This window comes from Chiloscyllium plagiosum, chromosome 1 (genome assembly GCF_004010195.1).
Source record: "Chiloscyllium plagiosum isolate BGI_BamShark_2017 chromosome 1, ASM401019v2, whole genome shotgun sequence".
NCBI classification, from domain to species: Eukaryota; Metazoa; Chordata; class Chondrichthyes; order Orectolobiformes; family Hemiscylliidae; genus Chiloscyllium; species Chiloscyllium plagiosum.
Genome location: NC_057710.1, coordinates 137,106,742 through 137,125,348, shown reverse-complemented (window position 1 = coordinate 137,125,348; position 18,607 = coordinate 137,106,742). Strand labels below are relative to the sequence as shown.

The window sequence follows — 18,607 nt, the reverse complement described above, 5'->3', positions numbered from 1 at the left end:
CAGACCTCATTACAGCCTTGGTCCAGACATAGACAAAAGAGCTGAATACCAGCTGAGAGCTCATAGAGTCATAGAGATATATATACAGCATGAAAACAGACCCTTTGGTCCAACCCGTCCATGCCGATCAGATATCCCAACCCAATCTAGTCCCACCTGCCAGCACCCGACCAAATCCCTCCAAACTGGGCAGCACGGTGGCACAGTGGTTAGCACTGCTGCCTCACAGCGCCAGAGACCCGGGTTCAATTCCCGCCTCAGGTGACTGACTGTGTGGAATTTGCACGTTCTCCCTGTGTCTGCGTGGGTTTCCTCCGGGTGCTCCGGTTTCCTTCCACAGTCCATGTGCAGGTCAGGTGAATTGGCCATGCTAAATTACCCGTAGTGTTAGGTAAGGGGTAAATGTAGGGGTATGGGTTGGTTGCGCTTCGGCAGGGCGGTGTGGACTTGTTGGGCCGAAGGGCCTGTTTCCACACTGTAAAGTATTCTAATCTAATCTAATCTATCTACCTGCGACTCCACTTTCAAGGAGCTATGAACCTGCACTGCAAGATCTCTTTATTCAGCAACACTCTCTAGGACCGTACCATTAAGTGTATAAGTCCTGCTAAGATTTGCTTTCCCAAAATGCAGCACCTCGCATTTATCTGAATTAAACTCCATCTGCCACTTCTCAGCCCTTTGGCCCATCTGGTCAAAATCCTGTTGTAATCTGAGACAACCCTCTTCACTGTCCACTACACACCTAATTTTGGTGTCATCTGCAAACTTACTATCTTTTCTCAATTTTATTGCTTAATCATCAGTATGTTGCCGGTGCACTTTTCACTCCAAAAGGCATGGCTTTATTTGGATAAAATCCATTCAGAGTTACAAAGCTTATTTCTCTGACTCTATTAGCTAATTTTTCCAGATTGTGCGCGCATGTAATGTTGTTTAATAGATAATGCACCCTTTATATTAACATAAATAGCCAAAGACATTTTTCCTGGCCTAATCACAAATTGATTTATGAGTCATTCATAAGTTTATCAGTCACTCTGTTTTTTGGGAAGCTAAAATATTATGCTATTTGGACCATATACCGCCCTTCTTAAACAGTGGCACCACGTTTGCCAACCTCCATGCTTCCGGCACCTCACCTGTGACTATCGATGATACAAATATCTCAGCAAGAGGCCCAGCAATCACTTCTCTAGCTTCCCACAGAGTTCTCGGGTACACCTGATCAGGTCCTGGGGACTTATCCACTTTTAACCGTTTCAAGACATCCAGCACTTCCTCCTCTGTAATGCTAAGAGTTATTGCGCTTGACATCAAGCAGCTTTTGACCAAGTGGGGAATCGACGAACAAAACTGAGTCAATGTGAATTGGGGAGAAAGTTCTCCACTGGTTGGAGTCATACCTGGCACAAGGAAGATGGATATTAGAAGCCAATAATCAGAACCCAAGACATCACTTATGATGTTCCTCAGGTGAATGTCTGAGGCACAACTATTTACAGCTCTTTTGTTTTTAATTATCCCAACCAAATGCTTCTGTTACACCACTGAGGCTGAGAGTAAATCCAATGCAATCCATTCTTCCTCTAACACCACCATGGAGCAGACGGTAGGTCTGTCAGAGGTGAGGTTCTGATGCTTACATTAGTTGGTGGGCCTTGCAGTTTACTCTGGAAAGAGTGTGCTCATCATTCTGCCTCCTGCAGGCAGTGAGGAGGATGTGATAGACTCTGAAGAGCTGCAGTCCTCCAAGGAGGAAGTTGAGAACATTGAGCATTGTCAAACACGAGAATCAGACAGGGCTTCGTTGGCAGTTTGTTCCAGCAGATGTGAGTTGGAGGCAATAGTCACTTGATTGTAACTTTGTTCATTATGAAAGACAAACAATCCCTGCCTGTTCCCAGAAGCAAATGCAGCTTCTGTCTGTGTTTTGTTAATAACTTTTGCTGTTGCTGAATACAAATGCATGTTTGAACCACTTGAAGCCTTCCAGTATGTGATGGTCTCACATCGATCAATGGGAGGATGATGGGCAGCATTCAGCATTGGAGAAAGAACTGTAAGATGGGATGAGGCGGAGGGCCGGTAAGCTTAGTTCTTAAATAGCAATGGATGTACCAACGTGCAAATACCCATGTAGACTGATGTAATTGTTTTGGTTGCCACCCCCCCATGGGCACAGTGAAGGGCAACTCTGCCTGACTGAGTGAGCTTCAAAGATGGCACCAGTGCCAAGGACCCTGTGTTTCTGCCTTTGGCGAGTGGGAAAATACGAGGAACGTAGTGCACAGTTAATAAGGCCTGTTTAAGAGGATAGTATGAGAAAACTTGCCAGGCCTCATGCGGTGAAACCCTCCATAAAACTCACCAAAACTGACACTTAGCTGATTTCTGGTAAAATGTAGCCCTTTGTCTTTGATAATAATAATAAGTTTAATAAGTTTAAGCTTAAGTTGATTTTGAAAATTTTGATAGGTGCTTTTAGCAGTAGAGGAATGAGAAACTGATTTTTGGAGACAATACCATATACTCCTACATTCACTCTTCAATACAGCTCATCTCTTTAACATAAAGATATGAAATTGCTAGCAGTTACTGCACAAACATATGAATTAGGAGCAGGATCAGACCATTTGGCCCCCAACACTTTTCCACCATTCAATAAAATCACAGCAGATCTGATTGTGCACTCCAATTTCCTGTTTATCGCTGACCCTCTGACTCCCTTGTCAGTCTAACTCCTATCTTATTCAGCCTTAAACATATTCAATGTTCCTGCCTCCAGTGCTTTCTGGAAAAGAGAATTTTGCAAACCATTGCATTTCTGAAAGAAAATAATTCTCATTGTACCTGTCTTAAATGGAAGACCCTTTCTATTTAAACTGCATCCCCTAGTTGTAACCTCTCACATAAGGTGCAACATCCTGTCAGCATCTACTCTGTCAATACGATCATTTCTCATTCTCCTAAACTCCGAGGGATACAAGCCCAACCAGAGTAACCTGTCTTCATTAGATAATAACTTCTAACTTCATCCCAGGAATCAGTTGAGTGATTTCTCTGCAAAGACTCATATCCTTTTTTTTAAATACTGTAAGACCACCAGGACTGTACACGGTGCTTCAAATATGGTCACACCGATACCCTGTACACTATAGCAAAACTTCATTTTATTATTCCATTTCCCATGCAATAAACAACAATATCCGATTTGCCACCTTTCTTGCATCTACATACTAATATTTTGTGATCCTTGCACCAGGAAACCCAGATGCCTCTGAACCTGAGAGTTCTGCAATTTCACGTAACTTAAATAATATGTTGCTTTTCCCATTCTTTTTGCCAAAGTGGGCAAATTTATATTCTCTCCATCTGCCAATATTTTGCTATTTCACTTAAGGAATTTGCAAAGCTAGGCTTGGTCCTCATCAGAATTAATTTGCTCACTTGTTTTTTTTGTGCCATCGACATATTTAGAAACCATATATTTAGTCCTTTTATCCAAGTCATTGATAGAGTTTGTAAATAGGTGATTTTTTTAAAATAAAAATGTATTTGTGGGATGTGGATGTTGCTGGCTGGTCCAACATTTAATGCCCATCACTAGTTCTCCTGGAGGTGGTGGTGGTGAGCTACCTTCTTGAATCACTGTAGACCATGTATACCCACAACACTGTTAGAAAGCGGGTTTCCAGGAATTTGATACAGTGACACTGAAGGAATAACTATGTATTTCCAAGTCAGGGTGGTGAGTGGCTTGGAGGGGTCCTTGCAGGTGGTGTTCCCAGGTATCTGCTACCCTCATCCTTCTAGATGGAAGTGCACGTGGGTTTGGAAGATATTATCTAAGTATCTTTGGTGAATTGTTGCAGTGCATCTTGTAAATAGTACACACTGCTGCTACTCAGTATTAGTGATGAAGAGAGTGGATGCTTGGGGATGTGGTGCTAATCAAATGGGCTGGTTTGTCCTGGATGGTTTCAAGCTGCTTAAGTGTTGGAGCTACACCTATCCAGGCAAGTGGGGAGTATTCCATCATACTCCCAATTTGGGCCTTTTAGATGGTGGCCAGGCTTTGGGAAGACAGGAGCTAAGTTACTTTATTCAGTATTTCTAGCATTTGACCTGCTCATGTTGTCACAAGATTTACATGACCAATTCTGTTGAGTTTCTGGTCTTTGGTATCCTCCAGGATGGTATTAGGAGATTCTGTGATGGTAATCCTATTGAATATCATGGGCAATGAATAGATTCTCTCTTGTTGAAGATGGTCATTGCCTGGCACTTGAATGTTGCTTTCCACTTTTCAGTTCAAGCCTGAATATTGTCCAGGTCTTGCTGCATTTGAACATGGACTGCTTCAGTATCTGAGGAGTCTCGAATGGTACCGAACGTCATGCAATCACTGGAGAACATATTCACTTATGACCTTATGACGGAGAGAAGGTCTTTGAAGATAGTAAGGCCTAGGACGCTATTCTGTGGAACTGGGCTTGATTGGTGCAGTTGGAGTGTTCCTACTTCTGAACCAAGAGACCCAGTTTGAGTCCTGCCTGTTCGACAGGTGTGGAATAACATCTCTGATTAGAAAATATCTACCTTGAGGAATTGCTGAAATGACTAACCCCCAACAATGCAACTACCTTTCTTTGTGTCCAGTATGATTCCAATCAAGGGAGAGTTTTCCCCTGATTTCCATTGACTCGAGTTTTGCTTGGGGTTCTTGATGACATCTATTCCTGATGAAGGGCTCCTGCCCGAAACATCAATTTTCCTGCTCCTCGGATGCTGCCTGACCTGCTTTTCCAGCACCACTCTAATCTTGACTCTAATCTTGACTCTAATCTCCAACATCTGCAGTCCTCACTTTTGCCTTCTTGATAACATACTTGGTCAAATGTGGTCTTGATATCAAGGGCTGTCCCTATCATCTCACCTCTGGAATTGAGTTCTTTTGACTAAGTTTGAAGCAATGCTGTCATGAGGCTTGTAGCTGGGTAACCCTGGTAAAACCATGATAATCCCTGAGGCACTCCATTGGCACTCTTGAAGCCTGAAAATTACCTTTTTGTCTCTAATGATTGCTTCCTGTTAGCTAATCTATCTATTCGCAAAAATAAGTTGCCCCCGACACTGTGAGTTTTTATTTTGTGTAATAACTTGTCAAATACTTTTTGTGAATCCAAATATACCACATTGACGGGTTTCCATTATGGCCGTTGCTTGTTGATTGTTCCTTTCCTAATGATTTCTAAAGAACTACTCTGATTTCTCTTTCACAAAACCATGTTGACTCTGCCTGATAGCATTAGGATATACCTCCTCAATAACAGATCTTTGCATTTTCCTTATGATAGATATTGAGTCTCCCTCTTTCCTTGAATAGAGGTATCACATTTGTCATTCCATAATCTGATGGCACCTGTCTAAAATCTAGGGAATTTTATAAACTTAAAATCTTAAAATCAACACATTCATTATCTCAGCAGCCCATTATTTTTAAAGCCTAGGATGAAGTCCATCAAACCCTGCTGACTTGTCAGCCTTCAGTTCTAAGAATTTTTATCTACTTTAATATCTCCAGATAGTTTTCTCTCATCCTCTGATTTCTCCCTTTTTTTAATTAAACAGAGTAGTTCCTGGCACTGCCCTGGTCCAGAATGTCAGAACAGCTGACATCATTGCGCGCCTGGAACTGGAAGCCAGCTCCAACTCCGCCCACATTCACATGTAATTCCATTGAGATCCACAATACCCACATCATCCTCACTCCACATGCAGCTCCATTTCACACCTTGCTCATCACTGCACGCAACGTTCTGCTCCCTCCCTCGCTGCTTCACTCAGCGTCCTGCTCTCCCATTCAACACTTCACTCAATGAAGTGAAGTTTGCCACCACACACACCTGTGAGCAAATCGTGTACGCTTTGAGTCAACTTAAATCATTTGGAAAGCACTCATTGTATTGCTTCTATTCTTTACTGCAAGCACAGCAATTTGGTGCTTGATTTTATACACTCTATAATCTCCTGACCGGTCACTATTCTTTGCGGAATTGCATGCTTTTCATTTCAATTTCACGTTCTATTTAACTGTTTCGTTAGCCATAAATTATGGATCCTTTTCTTCAAGTTTTTCTTTCTCAGTGGAATCTTTGCTGATGTTATGAGACCTCCTGAAGTTATTTTCACTGTTTCTCTACTGACCTAACTTAACCTAATTTCCAGCTCACTTTGGACTCTGTCCTCACAACTCGTTATTATCCTGATATGAATTTAAAACACGTCTTCAGTTGAAAGTGAAACTCACTTGTGGGTGGCCCCTGCTAGCTGGGGACTCCTTTAGCAAGACATCATTGAATTATTCCACCTCATTGTACATACCAGGTCTAGAATAACCTGCTCTAGAATGTGTCATTTTAAGAAACTGGCCCCAAAACACTCCATGAGCTCATCTTCTAAGGTCTTTTTGCTGATTTAATTAATAAATCTATTGAAACATAAAAGTCACCCACAATTATCGCTGTGCCTTTCCCACAAATCCCCATCCTGTGTCGTTGCTGTTCAGGGGCCCACTCCCTAAGTGACTTCTTAGATTTCCTATTTTTTACCTCCAACCAAACTGATGCTACATTTTGATCTTTAGATATTACTATTGTGTGAAGAGACATGGGGTTTCCTTTGTAAGAAGGAGATTATGTCCAGCATGCCTCAGTGAGAGCACTGTCAGCCCTATCAGCAAGAGATATGACTACATAAGTTAGGCTGAAAGCATTATGTGGTACTGAGTGCTGCACCATTGGTAACAGTCTTATGAATGAGACTTTAATCCAAATCTGTCCTTTCAAGTGAATGTAAAATATCCTATTAGTAAAAGAAAAGTAGGCTCTCCTGCATTTCTCTCTCAACAATAGAGACATACAGCACAGAAACAGACGCTTTGGTTCAACACGTCTACACTGACCATAATCCCAAACTAAACTAGTCCCACCTGCCTGCGCTTGGCCCATATGCCTCCAAACATTTCTTATTCGTGTACTTATCCAAATGTCTTTTAAATGTTGCAACTGTACCCATATCCACCACTTCCTCTGGAAGTTCATTCCACACATGAGCCACTCTTTTTTTCAAAAAAAAGAAAAAAATTGCCTCTTTTTTCAGTTTTTCTCCTCTCATTTAAAAAATAATCCCCCCCAGTCTTGAAATTCCCCCCCTCTCAAGAAAAGAGAGGGCGGCACCGTGGGCGGCACGGTGGCACAGTGGTTAGCACTGCTGCCTCACAGCGCCAGAGACCCGGGTTCAATTCCCGCCTCAGGCGACTGACTGTGTGGAGTTTGCACGTTCTCCCCGTGTCTGCGTGGGTTTCCTCCGGGTGCTCCGGTTTCCTCCCACAGTCCAAAACAAAATGTGCAGGTCAGGTGAATTGGCCATGCTAAATTGCCCATAGTGTTATGTAGGGGGTAAATGTAGGGGTATGGGTGGGTTTCGCTTTGGCGGGTCGGTGTGGACTTGTTGGGCCGAAGGGCCTGTTTCCACACTTTTTAGTAATCTAAAAAAAAGACACTCTGCCGCTCACCTTATCTATTCTCTACAAAGTGAACTCTCAACCTACTAAGCTTCATGTTGGGCCGAAGGGCCTGTTTCCACACTGTAAGTAATCTAAAAAAAAGACACTCTGCCGCTCACCTTATCTATTCTCTACAAAGTGAACTCTCAACCTACTAAGCTTCAGTTAAAAAGAAAGACCCAGTATATCCAGCTTCTCTTTATAACTCAAACCTTCCATTCCCAGCAACATCCTGGTAAATCTTTTCTGAACCTTGTCCAGTGTGATTAGCATCTTTCCTATAACAGGGCGACCAGAACTGGACACAGTACTCCAGAAAAGGCCTCACCAACGTCCTGTACATCCCTAACATTCCATCCCAATTCCTATATTTGAAAGTCTGAGCAATGAAGGGAAGCATGCTAAACACCTTCTTAACCACCTTATCTATATATGATGCAAGTTTCAAAGAATTATGTACCTGAACCCCGAGGTGTCTCTGTTCTACAACACTGTCCAAGGCCCTACTTTTAATTGTATAGGTCTTGTCTTTGTTTGTTTTTCCAAAATGTAATACCTCATGTTTATCCAAATTAAACTCCATCTACCAAAAAGAACTGCTGTACATAGCGTCTCTGCATTTTTCATGTTTCAGTATGTTTTTATAAACATTAATAATGTGTAATTTTACATTAAATTGTGCAGTTTTGAAAAGCAGATGATTTGCTTTCAGATCATTAGCTCTATGTTAATGCCATGTTCTTTCATCTCTTTATGATGCCTTAGACTTTGTAAGCAGTGAGCATTCGATAGAAATGGATGATGTAAAGAACTTGGTTCATAAGCTTTATACAGCTCTACATTCGGAATCTCACCAACTTCACAAAGAGGGGGAGCTACTTAGTAAACTGGAAAACTTAAAAGGAGAGCTAAAGAATCTTGAACAGGTCTATAATTTAGAATAGTTTGTGACTGTGTTTTTAATCCTATTGAAAATCTCTACAGATTTATCAATGTATATACCTAACAATGCTTCTTATTCCGATATGCATATATAGTCCAACCTGTGCTTTTTCACAATGGAATGTGCTGTGATATGATTAATTCCAGGTTTTAAGGTATTTATTAGTTGACCTTTAGTTACTTTTCACTATATGGTTTGACTTGTATGCATCTATAATTCTGCAACAAGGCAATAAGTGATTTTAATGCAAATGGATAATCTTAAGAGAGTGCTTCACTCTTTAGGTTAAGTTAAATTATAAATTATGTTTGCATCTTGTCTTTCCAATCTGTAGATGGGCTGCCTTATTTTATGAAGCTGTACTAGGTTATCATGATTTCCTTCTTCATATAGATCTTCCATTTCATTAGTTTAGCATTTCTAATTTGTGGTTTTATCAAAGTGTGGGGAAAGAGTTAAATTAACAGATTGTTGAATTAGCTCTATGATCTTGGATTAACAATGAATTGAAGCATCTTGATTTCCAGCAACTGTTTATCAATAAGTTCCATTGATATCAAGTTCTACGATTATAGAGTCATAGAGCTGTACAGCATGGAAGCAGACCCTTCAGTCCAACTTGTCCATGCTGACCAGATACCCTAAATTAATCAAGTCCCATTTGCCAGCATTTTGCCCATATCCCTCTAACCCCTTCCTATTCATGTACCCATCCAGATGCCTTTTAAATGCTATAACTGTACCAGCCTCCACCACTTCTTCTGGCAGCTCATTCCGCGCATGCGCCACCATCTACATGAAAAAGTTGTCCCTTATATCCCTTTAAATCTTTCCCCTCTCACCTTAAACCTATGCCTTCTAGTTTTGGACTCCACTACTCTGGGGAAAGACCTTGGCTATTCACCCTTTCTATGCCCCTCGTGATTATATAAACCTCTATAAGGTCACCCCTCAGTCTCTGACGCTCCTGAGAAAACAGCCCCAGCGTGTTCAGCTTCTCCCTGTAGCCCAAGCCTTCCAAACCTTGGCAACATGCTTGTAAATCTTTTCTGAACCCTTTCAAGTTTCACAACATCCTTCCCATAGCAGGGAGAACAGAATTGATGCTGTATTCCAACAGTGAGCTAATTGATGTCCTGTGAAGCCTCAACAATGACCTCCCATCTCTTATATTCAATACTCTAACTAATAAAGGAAAGCATACCAAACGCCTTCTTCACCATCCTGTCTATCTGTGACTCCACTTTCAAGGAGCTATGAATCTGTGCTCCAAGGTCTCTTTGTTCAGCAACACTCTCCAGGACCTATTAAGTGTATAAGTCCTGCTAAGATTTGCTTTTCCAAAATGCAGCAACTCACATTTATCTGAATTAAACTCCATCTGCCACTTCTCAGCCCATTGGCCCATCTGATCAAGATCTAGTTGTAATCTGAGGTAACCACCTTTGCTGTCCACTACACCACCAATTTTGGTGTCATCTGCAAACATACTAACCTTACCTCTTATGTTCAGATCCAAATCATTTATATAAATGATGAAAAGCAATGCACCCAGCACTGATCCTTCTGGCACACCACTGGTCACAGGCGTCCAGTCTGAAAAGCAACCCTTCACCACCACCCTCTGTCTTCTACCTTCAAGCCAATTCTATATCCAAATGGCTAGTTCTCCCTGTATTTCAGGTGATCTAAGGGAAATAGTGAGAACTCTGATAAAGGGCTTATGCCTGAAATTTTGATTCTTTTGTTCCTCAGATGCTGTCTGATCTGCTGTGCTTTTCCACTGCCACTTTTCCACCCCAACGTGATCTAAACTTGCTAACCAGTCTACCATGAGGAACCTTGTTGAACACCTTACTGAAGTCCATATGGATCATGTCCACCACTCTGCATTCATCAATTCTCTTCATTACTTCTTCAAAAAACTCAATTGAGTTAGTGAAACACAATTTTACACACACAAAGGCATGCTGACTATCCCTAATCAGTCCTTGCTTTTCCAAATGTAAATCCTCTCCCTCAGGATTCCCTCCAACAACTTACGCACCACTGATATCAGGCTCACCGTGCTAGAGTTCGCTGGCTTTTCCTTACTATCTTTCTTAAATAGTGGTGCCACATTAGCCAACCTTCAGTCTTCCAGCTCCTCACCTGTGGCTATCTATGATATGAATAGTTCAGCACGAGGCCAAGCAATCGCTTTCCTAGCTTCCCACAAAGTTCTAGGGCAGACCTGATCAGGTTCCTGGGGATATAGCCACCTGAATGCATTTTAAAACGTTCAGCACCACCACCTCTGTAATATGGACATTTTTCAAGATGTCACTATTTATTTCCCCAAATTATGTAGCTTCAATATCCTCCTTCACCGTAAACACTGATGCAAAATACTTGTTTGGCTTCTCCCCTATCTCCTGCAGTTCAATTATGATGGTAAATCTGTTGAATATTCCTTATAAAATGTGTATGAATTGCATGATATTAGAATTGAGCAATCTCACAATACAATCATATTGTCTGGTACAGCCCATCTCCATTGCATGACTATTCCATGCAGAATGGGGTGTTGAAATGTAAACTTTACCCAAACCAGATGACCTCGAGCTCAGATTCCACCAGTAATCATTTTACATCTGAGGTTGATCAACTAAACATTTTGCATTTTACAACACGTGGCTGGGTGATTTTGCAGTGTTGGGTGGGTGGGGAGGGGATGGGGTTGGTGCTATATAAAACATTTCGGTTGCTAGATAGCACTTTTATGCCCAGCACCAGACCATTAGATCTGGTCCTCATATAACAGTAGGCTGGCAGGGCCCAGAATTGGCAGACTGCCCACTGTTTGAAAATAATGAATGTGCACTTGAGCTTGTTACCAAGTCAGTTGACTGGATATTACAGTTGCCATGGGCAGCAGGGAATGAGAGGGCCACTATAAAATAACTTTGAGGAAAAGGTGGGAAAGAAGGGCGTGCTTTTTTTATTAAAAGAGAGTGGCCTGTGTTAATTGGGAGTATAGTTCTGTCTGAGATGTTACTCCTCCAATATATTACCCCATAACTTTGTCCCTTCCCACCCGACCTCCAAAGCCATCCCATAAAAAGATTCATCGATCCTTCCTTGTCTAAGCACAATGTCAATTCTGGGACTTGACTGGGTCTAGTGGTTGTGTTCTCTATACCTCAGGAATTGTTGTGGTCCCAGCAGTGAGATTCCAATGCTGTTGAGCCTGTTAGATCTGCCAATCAGATTGGCTTCACCCACTTCCTGCGATATTTACCCCAGTCTGTCTCCTCATTCTCAAAAGGGACTGGAGCAGAGAAAGGCAGGAACTTGTTGTGTTGTTGGCATCTGCCAGTAAGTAGGCATTTAGAATGTTATCAGATCGATCATCATTTTGGGTTAATGGCAGGGTCATTGTTAGCCATAAATTTCTCTCAAAAACTATTCAAGAGCATTGTCAACTGTTACCAGATTTCTTGATTTTCTACTGTGCTTTGGGTCGAATTGATGTTTGTTTGAGGGAAGCCAGCGTGTAACTGAAATTTCTATCTCACTAGGTAAAGTCGCAGTTAGCTCTGAAGGCTGAAGCTAAATCTAATCGACTGATGTGGGCAGGTTTGGCATTTATGTCAACTCAAGCTGGAGCACTGGCTTGGTTAACTTGGTGGGTCTACTCCTGGGATATAATGGAGCCAGTTACTTACTTCATCACGTATGGAAGCTCTATGGCCTTTTATGCGTACTTCCTTCTCACACGCCAGGTAATCATCGAATTAGAAGTGCATGCTTTCCTTTATCTTTGTGTATTAATATTGAGATATGAATGACACTGTCAGAATTGTTGCATTATAGAAGACAGTGATTTGGCCAGTCATGATGGTGATAATTCTCCACGTCAGCAACATTTCTACAGTTCCAGCTTCTCCCTACCTTCTTCCCAGTTTCTCTGTGGAACCCTGCACCTTCCTCCTTTTCAGATAAGATCATCTGGCACCCATTGCCTCTTTGTAAATTGCTTGAAATCTGTGCCTTCTGGTTCTCACTGCTGGAACATTTCTCCCTATCTACACTGCCCAACCGCCTACCGATTTTCCAATACTTCTGTCAAAACTCGTTTCAGCTTTCCTCAGTGTCTATATAAGGTTAACATAAATTCTTTCTTTTTTATGCTTTAATAAAGCCAAAGGAGCCATTTGCTTTATTAAACATCCTTTCAACCTGTACTGTCACCATCAATGATTTATACGTGCGCACACACAGCCCTGAGCTTTCAATTACCATCAGAACAGATTTGTCCGATGGTAATTGTATGAAGTATAATCCACTTACCTGTCTGGGTTAGTGATGGCCTGACGTCTGTGTCACAGCTGCCTAGGCTTTGCAGGTAAATGAGGTGAAGCCTTGATTCCACCACCCACTATGATGCTCGAGGAACTGGGAATGCCCCTTGAGGACAACAGGGATTTACACTACAAGATGAATGTAATGAAACATGTATGTGAATATGTTTTCGGCATTAAATAGGTTTTTATTATCCCTTGTATTTCTTTTAAACATTTAAAGTTATTTTATTATATAATTATAAAATGTGTTGATACAGCTTTGCTTATTTTCTTTAATGTTAAATGCTATTTAATGATCTGGTGAATGTGTAGGTGAGTGAAGTAATGGGTAAGATAGATAAGATGGTAGATAGGTGGAGTGGCAGGTGCGTGAGGACTTACGGTGGTGGGTAAGTGGGTTGGGGGTTAGTGTACATCAAAGTTGGGTAAGGGTCATTTGAGTGCTCTAGGGTGGGGGCAGGTCGAGTTGGAGGTGGCGGTGTGTACAGTGAATTGGATTGTTGGGATTTGGGTTGGTGGGAGAGCGGGTAGGTAGAGTTGCTTAGATTGGTTTAATAGGAGGAGGGATGTGCATGTGGTTGAATATCTGTGCTGGGTCACAGGGTAGTCAGGACTGGCATTGGAGGGCTGCCTGTCTTTAAATAGTCAAAGGTCCAGGATAGTGGATGGTCAGTGATGAATTGGCGGTGTCAGTTTAATAGTTACAGGGGTTCGGGCAGATTCTAACTACTGTAACCTTTCCCAGGTAACTCTTAAGGTAAGTAAATCAGAGTTATTGAGTCATGGAGATGTACAGCACGGAAACAGACCCTTCGGTCCAACTCGTCTATGCCGACCAGATATCCCACCTATTTATTCTATCCATGCCCCTCATGATTTTATAAACCTCTATAATTTCGCCCCTCAGCCTCTGACACTACAGGGAAAACAGCCCCAGCCTATTCAACCTCGCCCTATAGCTCAAATCCTCCAACCCTGGCAACATCCTTGTACCCTTTCAAGTTTTACAACATCTTTCCGATAGGAAGGAGACCAGAATTGCACACAATATTCCAACAGTGGCCTAACCAATGTCCTGTACAGCCACAATATGACCTCCCAATCCCTGTACTCAATACTCTGACCAATAAAGGAAAGCATACCAAACGCCGCCTTCACTATCCTATCTACCTGCGACTCCACTTTCAAGGAGCTATGAACCTGCACTCCAAGGTCTTTTTGTTCAGCAACACTCCCGAGGACCTTATCATTAAGTGTATAACTCCTGCTAACATTTGCTTTCCCAAAATGCAGCACCTCACATTTATCTAAATTAAACTCCATCTGCAACTTCTCAGCCCATTGGCCCATCTGATCAAGATCCGGTTGTAATCTGAGATAACCACCTTCGCTGTCCATTACACCTCCAATTTTGGTGTCATCTGTAAACGTACTAACTATACCTCTTATGCTCACATCCAAATCATTTATATAAATGATGAAAAGTAGAGGACACAGCACCGATCTTTGTGGTACTCCACTGGTCACAGGCCTCCAGTCTGGAAAACAACCCTCCACCACCACCCTCTATCTTCTCCCTTTGAGCTAGTTCTGTATCCAAATGGCTAGTTCTCCCTGTGTTCTGAGAGATCTAACCTTGCTAACCAGTCTCCCCTGGGAAACTTTGCCGAATGCCTTCCTGAAGTCCATATAGGTCACGTTCACTGTTCTGCCCTCATCAATCCTCTTTGTTACTTCTTCAAAAAAATTCAATCAAGTTTGTGAGACATGATTTCCCATGCACAAAGCCATGTTGACTATCCCTAATCAGTCTTTGCCTTTCCAAATACATGTACATCCTGTCCCTCAGGATTCTCTCCAACAACTTGCCCACCACCTACATCAGGCTCACTGGTCTATAGTTCCCTGGCTTGACATTACCACCTTTGTTAAACAGTGGCACCACGTTAACCAACCTCCAGTCTTTCTGCAACTTACCTGTGACTATCGATGATACAAATATCTCCGTAAGAGGCTCAGCAATCATTTCTCTAGCTTCCCACAGAGTTCTAGGGTACACCTGATCAGGTCCTAGGGATTTATCGACTTTTATGCATTTCAAGACATCCAGCACTTCCTCCTCTGTAATATGGACATTTTTCAAGATGTCACTATCTATTTCCCTACATTCTATATCTTCCATGTCCTTTTCCACAGTAAATACTGATGCAAAATACTCGTTTAGTATCTGCCCCATCTCCTGCAACTCCATACAAAGGCCGCCTTGCTGATCTTTGAGGAGTCCTATTCTCTCCCTAGTTACCCCTTTGTCCTTTAATGAGTTTGTAAAAACCCTTTGGATTCTCCTCAACTCTATTTGCCAAAGCTATCTCATGTCTCCTTTTTGCCCTCCTGATTTCTCTCTCAAGAATACTCCTACTGCCTTTATACTCTTCTAAAGATTCACTCGATCTATCCTGACATATGCTTCCTTTTTTTCTTAACCAAACCATCAATTTCTTTAGTCATCCAGCATTCCCTATACCTACCAGCCTTTCCTTCCACCCTAACAGGAATATACTCTCTCTGCGCACTCGTTGTCTCACTTCTGAAGGCTTCTCATTTTCCAGCCGTCCCTTTACAGCGAACATTTGCCCCCAATCAGCTTTTGAAAGTTCTTGCCTAATACTGCCAAAATACTGTCTATCCTTTTCCATCACAATTTAAAAACTAATAGAATTATGGTCACTGGCCCCAAAGTGCTTTCCCACTGACACCTCAGTCACCTGCCCTGCCTTATTTCCCAAGAGTAGGTCAAGTTTTGCACCTTCTCTAATAGGTACATCCACCTATTAGAGTGGATCACACTTAACAAATTCCTCTCCATCTAAACCTTTAACACTGTGGCAGTCCCAGTCTATGTTTGGAAAGTTAAAATCCCCTACCATAATCACCCTATTATAGAGATCTCCTTACAAGTTTGTTTTTCAATTTCCCTCTGACTAATAGGGGGTCTATAATACAATCCCAATAAGGTGATCATCCCTTTCTTATTTCTCAGTTCCACCCAAACAATTTCCCTGGATATATTTCCGGGAATATCCTTCGTCAGTACAGTAGTAGTGCTATCCCTTATCAAAAACACCACCACCCCTCCTCTCCTGCCTCCCTTTCTGTCCTTCCTGTAGCATTTGTATCCTGGAACATTAAGCTGCCAGTCCTGTCCATCCCTGAGCCATGTTTCTGTAATTGCTATGATATTCCAGTCCCATGTTCCTAACCATGCCCTGAGTTCATCTGCCTTCCCTGTTAGGCCTCTTGTTATGAAATAATGCAGTTTAATGTATTAGTCCTACCTTGTTCTCTGCTTTGTCCCTGCCTGCCCTGACTGTTCTCCAAGGTCTCCAACTCTGTGCTCAGTGGTGGATAGATTGTTGGAGATTCCAGGCACCAGATAATTAACTATCAAAACTTCAACTTACTGGAAAATTCTCATCAACTCAGCTGTCTGGGGATTTCCACATGGTCCTGGCATGCAACTTCAGATTATGTTACTGCAACAGTCATCTTCCTATCAAATAATCTGGGCCATATATCCAGGTGCCTTTTCTCCTGCACCACCTTTAGACCTGTACGTTCATTTTTCGTTGTTCATTCTTCCTACCTAAATGGATCCCTTCGTTCTTAATAAAGCAATATCTTTTATTTCCTTATATATAGCAGTCATTTCGAGAATGCTAGAATACAAGAGCAAGGATGTACTGCATAGGCTGTGTAAGACTCTGGTCAGACTACATTTGGAAGATTTGAGAGTAGTTTTGGGCCTTTGATCTAAGGAAGGATGTAATAGTATTGAAGCAGTCCAGAGATTTACACGAATGATCCTGGGAATGATGGGCTTGTCATCTGAGAGGATCGGTTGAGGACTCTGGGTCTGCATCTGATAAGAGTTTACAAGAATAAGGAGGATCTCACTGAAACTTCTCAAGAATATTGAGGCCTGGGCAGAGTAGCATGGAGATGATGTTTCCATTACTAGAGACTAGGACCCAAGAGTGCAATCGGAGTGGAGGGACAAACCTTTTAGAGTTGAGAAGAGTAATTTCTTCAGCCAGTGTATGGTGAATCTATGAAACTCATTGCCACAGAAGGCTGTGGAGACTAAGTCATTCAGTGTATGTATGACAGACAGCTTCTTGGTTAGTAAGGAAATCAAAGGTTACTGGGAGAAGGCAAGAGGATGAGAATGAGGTTGAGCAATGCATCAGCCATGTAGGGGTGGAATGCTGACTCAGTGGTTAGCACTGCTTATTTCACAGCATGGGGGACCTGGATTCAATTCCAGCCTTCAGTGAATGTGCAAACTCAACATGTCTGCGTGAGTTTCCTCTGGGTGTTCTAGTTTCCTCCCACAGTCCACAGATGTTCAGGTTAGGTGGATTAGCAATGCTAAATTGCCCATAGTGTTGGGTGCATTAGTCAGAGGGAAATGGGTCTGGGTGGGTTACTCTTCGGAGGGTCCTTGAGGACTTGTTGGGCCGAAGGACTTGTTTCCACACTGTAGAGAATCTAATCTACTCTGTCCTGGTTATACATTTACAACAACGATCAGTATTCACCAAGGAGAAAAACATGGATGTTGGTAAGATTAGGGAAGAGTATCGTGATATTCCAGGACAACTCAAGATGGAGGTAGTGGTTTTGGGTGTCTTGAAAAACACGAAGGTAGATAAGTCCTCAGGACCTGAAGGGATCAATCCCAGGATTCTGAGGGAGGCAAGGGAGAAGATTGCTGGAGCTTTGACAGAGATCTTTGTATCTTCTTTAGTCACTGGTGAGGTCCCAGAAAACTCAACCACAGTCAAAGAAGAATGTCTAAGAATGATAACCGGGATATTCCAGGAAATTGTGGGCCTGTGATACTTACATCAGCAGAAGGGAAATTATGGGAGGAAATTTTTAGAACCAGGATTTACTCACATTTGAAAAAGAACAGACTTATTAGTGATAGTCAACATGGCTTTGTGTGGGACAGGTTCTGTCTTATAAATTTGATTGAGGGTTTTGAGGAAGTGATGAAGATGATTGAGGGTAGCTAGTGGTCCTGACCAACTAGTCAGGAGCAGGATCATAGGACACAGAATTTATAGTAAAAGATCAAAGTGTCACACAACTGATTTGATGTATTAAACAAACCTAGATTGCTGTTAAGTCTTAGAATGGGTTGCAGGTTTCAGTTGATTAATATGTAAATTCCCAGAACTACTTTCATGTCACATTCCCAAGATAACTTAAGGTTTTATATAAAAGAAAGTGACATATCATCTCAGACAATGCATTAAAGGTATGAGGTCTGTATTTCAACCTTGAGTCAGACTGGTTCTATTTCCAAAGTAGGAATTTATAAAATGTCACATGGACTGACTGCCTACAGATTGTGTGCTTTTTGAACATTGCATCAGTTGTATGACACTTTGATCTTTTGCTATAAATTCTGTGTCCTATGATTCGGGATCAGTTCCTGCGGATTGGAGGGTGGCTAATGTTGTACCACATTTTAAGAAAGGTGGAAGAGAGAAAACAGGAAATTATAGACCAGTTAGTCTGACCTCAGTGGTGGGAAAGATGCTGGAGTCTATAAAGGATGAAATTACGACACATCTGGATAGTAGTAACAGGATAGGTCAGAGTCAGCATGGATTTATGAAGGGGAAATCATGCTTGACTAATCTTCTGGAATTTTTTGAGGATGTAACTCTGAAAATGGAC

The 18,607-nt window shown here is 41.9% G+C and overlaps 1 protein-coding gene across 1 annotated transcript in view; it reads left to right on the top strand.

Annotated features, from left to right (window-relative positions):
- Positions 1–18,607, top strand: part of LOC122553754 (calcium uniporter protein, mitochondrial-like) — a 140,623-nt gene that overhangs the window by 119,545 nt on the left and 2,471 nt on the right. Inside the window, exons 5-6 of the mRNA XM_043698040.1 lie at positions 8,336–8,496; positions 12,074–12,277. Of these exons, the coding sequence (XP_043553975.1) occupies positions 8,336–8,496; positions 12,074–12,277 (365 nt within the window). The remainder of the gene's footprint in view (positions 1–8,335; positions 8,497–12,073; positions 12,278–18,607) is intronic.